Source organism: Pyrus communis, chromosome 9 (genome assembly GCF_041283825.1).
Source record: "Pyrus communis isolate YQ-2024b chromosome 9, ASM4128382v1, whole genome shotgun sequence".
NCBI lineage: Eukaryota > Viridiplantae > Streptophyta > Magnoliopsida > Rosales > Rosaceae > Pyrus > Pyrus communis.
The window spans coordinates 8750004-8760988 of record NC_142573.1 but is presented as its reverse complement, the minus strand read 5'-3'; the positions used below and the strand labels follow the sequence as shown (position 1 = coordinate 8760988).

Sequence of the window (10985 nt, the reverse complement as noted above, 5' to 3'; positions counted from 1 at the left end):
TCATTTTGTAATGTATTTCAACGAACTGAATTATTTAGTTTTTAGGTCTTCCTTTAAACATCATGTGTACAAAAAATCACCTAAATCCGAAACCATATGACGGTTGGATTAATTTTAGTGTTTCTTTACAAAACCGCGTATGTCCTTTTCCTTCGTTGCAAATTAAAGTAGTAATAGTTTTGGATTTGTCTAATTTTTTGCAAGGATGATCAATAGATAATGTTCTAAAATATAGATAGTTCGGATGTTGAAATATATTACAAAGTGGACCCTACAAAATGCATGTAAAAAATTGTGTCACTGATCTGCCCTTTTTAATATTATGTATAATTAAATGTTGAGGAAATTATAGTAATAGTCTCTCAACTTTAACTCAATTTGAACAATGATCCCTCAACTAAAAAATCCATGACTATTGGTCCTTTAATTCATCAAAACATGTATGTATGGTCATTTTCGTTAATTCTGTTAAAACTTCCATCAAAATGAGTCGCCTGCCATGCACGTGAGGCTGAACCAATGGCAAATATGAAAAACCAAATGAGAAAAATTGTAGCAATGGTCCCTCAACTTTAACCCAATTAGAGAAATGATCCCTTAACTTTAGCACATTTGGAGCAATGATCCATCAACTTTAACTCAATTGTAGCAACGGTCCTTTCAACATGAGTTATTTTGACAGAATTATGATAGAGTTGATAAAAAAGATCATAGCTGCACGTTTTGAAGAGTTAAGGGACCAATGGTCATGAGTTTTTAGTTGAGGAACCATTGTTCCAATTAGGTTAAAGTTAAAAAACCATTACTACAATTTTCCCTTAAATGTATTTTTTTGGTTGATTATTTGAATAGAATTGTATGAGGAGCAGTTTTGTTTTTGTGTTACGACTTACAATTGAACAATTATTCCTTAACTTCGCTAAAATGTTCATGTAATAACCCCATTCATAGTCATTTTTCTCAACATGTATAGTAGGTACTAGACTTACAATGACCCTTAAAATTGTCGTGTTGTGAACAACTATCTCAAAATTGTCACTCAGGTGAATAGTTCTTAGAAAATTGTCATTTGAGCGAACAATTTTCACTACATAATTTACAAAAGGAATTACTATTGGTATTCTAAATTTCTTATTCTACACTCCAAATTTTCTATATTTAGAAAGAAAAATACACTTGTAAGAAGTGTAGAATAAGATTTTTGGAGTGACAATAACACTTTCCTTTACAAAAATGAATATTCTAAAGGTCAATTACAAAATAGGACATTAAACATTTCGATACTCTCCGAACATCTCGTGCTCAAATAAATTATTCTGAACCGTCAATTGTTGTACGTCTCATACCAACAAGGCAACAACCGACTCTTCTTCATCCACCCTGGCAAACAACTAACGTATTCTCAACCAAAAAAAACAAGAAGGAAAAATAAAAATATTTACACACACAAGTCATTTATACAAACGCTGTCCACATATTTCCATGTTACCAGCTATGCAAATGGCAAAGCATATTCCTTGAACTTGGCTAGTTTGACAAAGACCATAACTTTTCTTCTCTCAGTACATGCACTAACGTCGTCATTAACCTTTGAACCTATAATTATATGTATATATATCGCAGTCGTTACGCAAAAACTACTAGACACACATTTGCCAACTACCACTGCCTTCAAAACTTTTGCCTTACCTCCAATCTCCATAAGAGAAGCCACAACCTCACAGCTCACATACTCACACCCTCACACCCTCACACTCAAAACCTAAAACCCAACAGATTAATTGTTCTTTTGATATGTCAGGTGTTCTTCTTTGGGTGGTGAGCCCCAAAGAGAATGCCAGCTCCCTGCTGGGTCTGATGCCCAGAATTTGCACCCCAAGGAGGTCTAAATTCTGCCCAAAGCTGGGATTTTCAAGTAGGGTTTTGGCCTACTCGGGTGCAGTTGTAAACCCAGCAAGATCTTCAGAAGAGAAGGTGTATGAAGTGGTGCTGAGGCAGGCTGCGCTAGTGAAAGAACAGAGCACGGTAAAAAGGAAATCTTTGGATTTGGATGAACGGATTGTAACTGAAGGTTTGGACAACTGGGATTTACTGGATAAGGCTTATGATCGGTGTGGTGAAGTCTGTGCTGAGTATGCCAAGACTTTTTACCTGGGTAAGAAACTTATCTGAATTTCTGCTGCTCCTCCTTCATCGATCTGTTTCTGTGGTGTGTTTTTGCTGTCTGTTTATCTGTTTATCTTTTTTTCTTTTTCTTTTTTTTTTAATGGGATCCAGTCATTTTCGTGGATATAGAATATACTAATTAAGTACACTATTTTGATAAAGTGGACAGAGCACTTGATTTTGTTTCCATTTTTTATTGTTCAAGCAGTTAAGTGCACATCTTGGATCACTTTTTACTTCTAAAACGTTCACACGCGAGTCTTAAGTAGTTTATATTATCATTCACTCAATACTTAATTGGAAGTCATGGGAAGAGAGAAGGAACTATAGTTAATCTAATTGATCCGTTCTGATTTTTCAAGTATTGAATTACGGATTTTAATATGGAATCTACATTTTTTGTGATTACATATGTTAGTAAACACAAAAAAAGTCGGTAATTGGATTAATACCAGCACTCATGTTTTAGTAAGCACACGGACGCTAAGACTAATTCTAATTTTCATTACATGCATGTAAGTAAAGGGAAATGGAGAAATGGATTGGAAATTTGGGGGCAATTAGATTAATTCTAGTTTTCTAACTATTATTGCAGGCAAGAAAACTTGGAATCGTTTTTCTTTCCGTTTTTTACTTGAATTGGATGTTCCATTAATTGGCAAGAAACTGTACTTATCAACTTCTTTCTACGTGTTTTCAGGCACATTGCTCATGACACCGGAGCGGCGACGAGCTGTTTGGGCAATCTATGGTTAGTATAGTCACATAATCTGTGCCTAACGTTGCAAATTTAGTCTACTTAAAACTGATTTCTGCATGCTCTTTACAACTGAGGCAACAAATCCCTTTTGGAAAAAGCATTTTTTTCCTGCATTAACATCTACTTGGCTCAATTTTTCATTGTAAAGATTGCAAATGAGGGAACAAATTGTGGATAATCTTTGGGCTCAGAGATTATTTAATGATTTGGAATGGTAAATACTAAATGAAGAGCGCTTCTTTATTTTTATTGCAGTGTGGTGCAGAAGGACAGATGAACTAGTGGATGGACCTAATGCTTCATACATTACACCCAAAGCTCTTGACAGATGGGAGAAAAGACTGACTGATCTCTTTGAAGGCCGACCTTACGATATGTATGATGCTGCTCTATCTGATACTGTCACCAAGTACCCTGTTGACATTCAGGTACAAATACCGCATGCTCACAATCAGATATTAACTCTCTTTTATCTATCGAAATTTGAAAGTACGGAATGATTCACCATACAAATTTTGTTTTTTTTGACAGCCCTTCAGAGACATGGTAGAAGGAATGAGATTAGACTTGAGGAAGTCAAGATACCACAACTTTGATGAACTTTACCTTTACTGCTACTATGTTGCTGGAACTGTTGGATTGATGAGTGTTCCGGTAATGGGGATATGCCCAGAATCAAAGGCCTCAACAGAAAGCGTTTACAATGCTGCATTGGCCCTTGGAATTGCTAATCAGCTCACTAACATTCTCAGAGATGTTGGAGAAGAGTAAGTTTCTTCTTATAATAAACGAGTCTTTTTAAGCATTCCATGTTTAGAAACTCGTGTTACACGACTATGAGTATGAACCATTGATTAGTTTAGCCTTTTCTTGAATGTGGTCGAGATTCACAGTTTGATAACATAAGTATTTATTTGGCAAGACAATGTTGCACATCCAAAATAATATGGTTATTGTTCATGTCTAACTAAAATTTGCTCTTTGAATTGATCATTTTAGTGCTAGGAGAGGAAGAGTATATCTCCCCCAAGATGAGCTTGCCCAAGCGGGCCTATCAGACGATGACATCTTTCTCGGGAAGGTGACTGACAAGTGGCAAAGTTTCATGAAGGGACAAATAAAGAGAGCTAGGATGTTCTTTGATGAGGCTGAGAAGGGTGTCTCAGAGCTCAACTCAGCTAGTAGATGGCCAGTATGGGCATCTTTGTTGCTGTATAGGCAGATTCTAGATGCAATTGAAGCAAATGGTTATGACAATTTCACAAAAAGGGCTTATGTGGGAAAAGCAAAGAAGTTTGTATCATTGCCTGTGGCATATGGAAGAGCCATTATAGGACCCTCTAACTTAACTAAGCAGTTGGTGCCTAGATGAATTAGATGTTTAATTAGATGATATTTGAAGTTTCAATCTCTAAATTTTTTGACAAAGTCCAACTTGAAGTTGGGTCTCAGGTCGAAATATATAAATTTTTTATACTAAATTTTTTTTGTTTAGTCAATCTTTTAATTACCTGTGTTTGGATGATGGATATAAAAGTAGGAATTAGTGGTAGAGGTTAATAGATGTGTGGTGAGAGTGGTCGCCATGGAGTGGTTGATAGATGTGTCAGTGGCGGTAGAGTGTCTACTAGTGATAAGGTGGTAGCAATTGTGGTTGTGGCATTGGCGGTGGTGATGGTTGTGGGAGGTGGTGGTGATGTTGATGGTGGATATGATCGGAATGATGGTGGCAATAGCAATGTCATTGGGGGTTCATGGTAGTACTTATGGTCATGAGAATATGGATGTTATGGCATAGAAAACGACGATAGTGGTGAGGATGGTTGCACTGATGGTTGTGGGGATGGTGATGGCGACTACGGTGACAATAACATCTGATCTCATTAGCCAACATCAATCAAACTCACCACAGCGCTCGCCAACAACAGCACTCGTTCGTTGCCGACCAAAATTTTTCTCTTTGCTTCTTCTTCTCTCTTCCTCTCTCTTTTCATACCACATCCAACTAGATATGTTGCGTGCTTGTTTCTTATGTGGTGTAAAGTTTTACATGTAAATATAAATTTCTTTAATATGTTGATTAAGTAAAAGAGTTCATGGACAATGAAATTTCTTTTTCTACTACTTCTCTCTTTTGCGCTTATATTTTAGCTCCTACATTTACGATTAGATATACACAAAAATGTGCATATTGTTGTAGAATAGTGGATGTCCACTCAAAGAATAAAATAATGGGTCATTCCACTGTTTGCCGAAGCTTGCCTCATATGACTTCTATTTTCTATAAAATACAAACTCCACACAATATCAAAGTAATAAGTTCACGAAGAGGAAGAGAGAAAAAGAGAGGAAGATGATAGGAGATAATAGAGAGAGTTATTTTGTACTCCTATTATTCTAAATTATAATGAAAGCACCACTGCTTCTCCAAGGATGTACTCCAGTCACATTGACTGTAGAGGAACCTCGTAAATTTTGTGTGTTGTTTTATTTACTCTACTGCACACATCGTCGATTTTACAACACGTTATCAGCATGAGAAGCTCTCATGTCAATGGAAAGCACAACGCCATAAATCCGGTGAAGCACTTTCTACCTCTCACCTCCGTTAGCTAAAATCTCACTGAAAAAAAAAGGTATGTCCATTTTCTGTCTCTTCAACTGCGCTAGAAGCGCCCCACCAAATTCCGGTGAGAATTGAAATTTACAACGACCTGCAGTCGTCACGAGATGAGAAAACTCATACTTGACAACTGGTTTCCAGAGATCTAGAAGAATCTCATCAAACTTAGAAACCCAGATCGCGTTGTTTTCAATGGATCTCAAGGACTCCCATGAATCCTCAATTGTCTGAGATGATGATGGCTGGACTGACTCCACATAGACCTCCATCTCTTGTGCCTCCATCAACCTCGTTGTCATTTATGTCTCTGTATGGAGGTTCTTGCTTTGCGATGCCATGTTCCCTGGGTTATGCAAGAACAACGCTAGTCTCTGGTAACCTTTTGGATTGAATTGAATTTGGGCAACCTCCACAACAACCCAACTGGCCCTGCATTTTGAGACTGATAGAGAAGGAAGAAAAATAATAGAAAATGGGGATTGATGGAATGGTAAGGCACATGTGAAAAAAAGAAAAAAGAAAAAAAGGTTTGGAAATGTGTGGTGTTGACTGCACCCTAAGAAAAATAATAATAATAAAATATAAAGGGATTTGAATGGTCCACGGCACCATTTGGTCAAAATAATAAATAAATAAATAAAACAAATATAAAGGTTTCTATTGGTGCATGGCACTATGCTACAGAAATAAGAAAAGTAATAATAACAAGGTTTGAATAAGTGCTGATAAAAAAAAGAAAAATAATAACTAAAAGGAGCTCTGATACTTCTTGTTATTTATGTGAATTGGTGTTGGTTTAAAACCCTTTCACAAATTCTATTTACTTTAAAGTAATTTATTTATCATGGACAGTATTACTGCCTACTACTTTAAGTTTTGATTTATGTGCATGTTGCTGAATTAAGGCCCTTGTCATAAACTTTATTTACTTAAATACAATTTATTCACTATGGCTGGAATTACCGCCTATTGCTTTAATTTATTTATTTTACTTATATTTTGTTATGATGAGTATAACAAGGACCCAAAGTTCATTGATTAGATAAGAACCTGCAGTTTCTTGATCCTCATCATATAAAAATAATTGGACTCGAAGTTTCATCATACAAAAAGATTGAGCATGAAGTCCCTTGATCCTCAGATCAAGACATGAAGTTCCTTAATAAGTACAATAAGTTTGAAGTGCTGCAGTGCCTTAACTTAATTGTAACAAAGGCCAGAAGAGTCTTAGTCCACACCAAAAGTTCCTTATATCCATACTCAAAATGGTTTAACAGAAGCATTTATTAAGCGGATGAAATTGATTACCTGCACTCTACTCATGAAAAAAAAATTGATAGTTTTTACATGAGTACATGCTTGCATGATGCAATATTAGTTCGGTTGAGACCTGTTACCAACCATCAATACTTCTCAGTGCAACTTGTGTTTGGGCACCAACCAAACATTATACATTTACAAGTTTTTGGTGGTGTTATCTATGTGCCTATTGCAGTGTCACAACGTACTAAAATGAGGCATCATCGCGGATTGGGCATTGATGTTGAACACCATTTATCATTCAATATTTAAAACCCTTGACTAGGGATATGTTTACCGCGTGGTTTGCGAACTATCATTTTGATAAGACAATTTTCTCGCCGTTAGGGGGAGAAAATAACATCGTTCCAGAAAAACAATGAGAAAATATCATTCCAGAAGAATGATGAGAAAAGACCGTTTCAGAAGAACGAAGAGAATTTGTCTTATTTTGATTCATGAAACAATCAATGAGAAAAATGAAGTGAGAATGATTAATGATGCAACGAAAGTGATGAAATCACATATACTTGCTGCAAATGTGCCTACAAGAATTGATGTCCCTGTTGAAAAAAAAAATAATGATGTAGTAAATGATTTATTTGTTGCATGCCTGAAGCGTGGCAGACTCTTAGACTCAAAAGGTTCAGTCATTCAAAAGAAGAAGAGTATGACACTACTAAACTATTGCATTCCCGTAGCATAATTGTTACATGTCGGAAGCATGATAGTTGCCGCATGGATACACATCTCAGGAAGGATAATCCGCAGACATGTGAATGTTGATGTCTCATGCATAAAGCATGATAGACGTATAGGTTTCAATGACTCAACTCCCGAAGTGGAGATTAAAATTCAAGCTCTATAACACTCAAGAGGAGATTATGATCTACATTCTCTAAATTATGACTATCCTAGAAAAGATAATGTAATGCCCTTGAAGAGGCAATGAATATCCAAAGAAATAAAAAGCTTTTATACATGCGCATGCACATGAGAATATGGGATCACAGATTGATGATAACCAATGGTAATGTTGGTTTTTACAAGTAGCTACTAAATTCATCAATGAGCTGTGTTGATATTGAGTCCTGTTCTTTTTTCATCAACAAAATTATTGGCCAAAATGAAGAAAGGCAATTCCATTACAATTTTGTAAAAACGTGGAAAAATAGACCTATATACTTGAATACAATACAAATAGCCAAAAGATGTTGAATCTAGAAGGTTACATATGAGCATTTGTAATACTGTGAAATACACTCACATGTTATGACACAAGGCTGTAAAGGAGTTCATATGAATGGAGAATTATATACGAAGGGTTGTACGCCACCCACATCATATCTCCATAAGTAAATCCCTTAAGAATACATGGGAGCAAATTGCTCTGCATAAATTCCAAAGGAAAATGTATCATAAAGTGTAGAAAATCCCTAAATGATTCAAATTGCTTGAAGAAAGCCCTGAAAAGGTAAAACATAAATTATGTACTCAATGTCATTGGATGGTATAAATTGCCTTAGTGAGTACTATCATTATGATATTGTTGCAACATACTAAAATCTCTTGCGAGAGTCGATGACATTAGATTGGGACTCCTGAAAAGTTTAGAAAGATTATAAAGTGTTGAGAGAAATATTATCTTGAACTGCAGATTGAACAATCTACCAACACGAATTTTATCCATGATGTTTACGATATTAAAGAATCATATGGATTGAAGATTATGAGTTGAATACTCAACTGATTTAAACACTAAGAATGATCATTTATCTTTACGAGGGTAAAGATAAATTGATATTTGGTCCATAAGTACCACATCTTGGTGAAGTATATGCTTTATTGTATTTAGCATAATACATTGAATGAAATAAAGCTTATCTATTGATATCTCAGAGAAATTATAGACATGTACATACACATGAGTTAAAACAAATAGGATGGAGCCTTCACAAAGATTGCTTATGTGACGCCTCAGTGCTCGGAAGTACCCTAGAAAGGGGAGGCACCGGAGATTGATTATTTGGAGCCTCCATAATTAGTAAAACTCTAGATGACGAAGGCAATATGTGCCATTAGAATAAAGCCTCGAACCTCTGATTGTCACTTTGAGTCTGACTTTCGAATTCCAGCAGCTGGTCATGTTTTCTTTTCATGCTTGTTAAGTAATTATTTGTAAGCATGTGTAACACTTTATTCTCGTACTTGAGCCCTCTGATCTCTTGTTTAAGACTTGCCACCTCAGCTATCAATGATTCAACTTGGCGAGTTCGAGCAAGTAGGCGTTGTCCCATATTGGAAACAAAGGTAACACACTGAACGCTAAGAGCCAAGGAGTCTTGAACGGCCGACTTATCAGATCATTTTGAAAGGATTCTGTTATCCTTTTGAGTGAGAAGATTCCTAGCTACCACTGTAGCGTTTTTGTTATTCTTCTTCACAGAGTCCTCAACCGTAAGAGGACCATTAGAAGATAAGAATGACAAGTGCCATATATTATCCTAACGCTGCTCGTCTGTGTCACTCTTAAGACTCTAATCTAAGCAAATGTTAGATGGGCAAGCCATTTTTAGAAATGATGAAGGAAAAATGAGGTCAGATAAAATCTCAAAAATGCAAGAAGGGGAAAATTCTACATGCAACAGTTTTCCGAACATACATTTTGAGCACAATTGATGCCTCTATAAAAAGAAGAGGCAACAGAGCCACTTGTTCGGAGATCGAAAAGGCACCGCTCTCCGAATTTCAAAAGCCGGATTTCCTGGATCAAATAGACGCAATCTCAGCTTTTCAGATATCACGTGCAACTTTGTCAAAGATTTCTGACAAAGTTGAAAACGCATAAATCTTATTGTTCTAATTACACCACAGTTGCTGACAAGAGTAAAGGCACAACACCACTACTTGCTATTGGGAAATCTCTATATATGTTGACCTCCGTTCTCTATAACAAGGCAGACCTGTAAGAATACCTAACTTTTCCTCATCTCTGAGAATGCATCTTCAACAAAGCATCTCGAAATACTCATTTTTCTTCCTCTTCGAGAATACCTCTTCAAACACATCACACCATAGCAAGAGTATCTCATATCATCAGGGACGAGAGCAAGAGTATCTCATATTATACAATCTCCATGTCCTTTCCTTTGTCCTTGTTCTCACATACAGGATAAGGAGAAAGAAAGCAATCAGTCACCACATGGAATCAAGCTCCCGATCTGGAACTAATTGCCCGGAACCATTACCTAGTTGCTGACCTTGCATTGCTCCAGAGTACTCATTTTCAACTGTTGATATGATGTTGGTTATTTACACTGAAGTTGCCAAGCATGATAAGTTGCTGAGAAGTGATGTTCTGAAGGATAATTCAAATGTAAAGGTTACATTCCACTCCTGCATCAGGGGACAAATACTGCAAGAGAAGATGTCACACCTGCATAGGAAAAATACCACTTCTGCAAGGGGAACAGATAATGCAAGTCAATATGATACATTGAAGCATGTGGAGACAAGCACAACAAAACACATGTCGATTCATCCTCAACAGAGCCGAAGATCACTTGTTACGTAGAGCTGCTCATGGTCCCATTTCATTTTAGAATAAGTCCCAATACCCTTAAAGAAATCACAAGTCCGATTCAAGATCAAGCGTCCACCACACTTGAATCGAATTTAGCTCCAAATAAATGAAGTAAATTCAGACATTTGGAAGAAGTCTAGCAGAAGACCCTCCATCCTAGTTCAAGAACAAGCATGTGGAAAGTTAACAAACACAACATATATGGTACTACTCATCAGGGGAAGCATCCAAAAACAGATCAAGATTTTAATGAGTAAATCGAAGACTTGTGGCCATCCAAGGGGGAGTTTTGTAGAATAGTGGACGTCCACTCAAAGAATAAAATAATGGGCCCTTCCACTTTTTGCTGAAGCTTGCCTCATACGACTCATATTTTCTATAAAATACAAACTCCAGTCACACTGACTGTAGAGAAACCTCGTAAATTTTGTGACTGTAGAGGAAACTCGCTTAACTTCAGAGTTCTGATGGAACCCGAAGCCAGTGAGCTCCCAAAAGGTCTCGTACTAGGTAAAGATGAGAATATACATATAAGGCTTACATGATCCTCACCC

General features: G+C 36.5%; 1 protein-coding gene across 1 annotated transcript; it reads left to right on the top strand.

The window, feature by feature from the left end:
• The first annotated feature begins 1585 nt into the window (after positions 1 to 1585).
• Positions 1586 to 4420, top strand: LOC137739656 (phytoene synthase 2, chloroplastic). The gene is made up of 5 exons (XM_068479307.2): positions 1586 to 2155; positions 2867 to 2917; positions 3182 to 3354; positions 3458 to 3693; positions 3926 to 4420. The coding sequence occupies exons 1-5, from the start codon at positions 1795 to 1797 to the stop codon at positions 4296 to 4298; spliced, it is 1194 nt and encodes a 397-aa protein (XP_068335408.2). The 5' UTR covers positions 1586 to 1794; the 3' UTR covers positions 4299 to 4420.
• The last annotated feature ends 6565 nt before the right edge of the window (positions 4421 to 10985 follow it).

What these genes read in the sequence shown, in the direction of transcription:
- LOC137739656 (XM_068479307.2), top strand. Translation starts at nt 1,795, where the DNA reads ATGTCAGGTGTTCTTCTTTGGGTGGTGAGCCCCAAAGAGAATGCCAGC. An exon ending in AGTACCCTGTTGACATTCAG is followed by an intron (nt 3,355 to 3,457) that starts GTACAAATACCG and finishes TTTTTTTGACAG; the next exon opens with CCCTTCAGAGACATGGTAGA. An exon ending in CTCAGAGATGTTGGAGAAGA is followed by an intron (nt 3,694 to 3,925) that starts GTAAGTTTCTTC and finishes TGATCATTTTAG; the next exon opens with TGCTAGGAGAGGAAGAGTAT.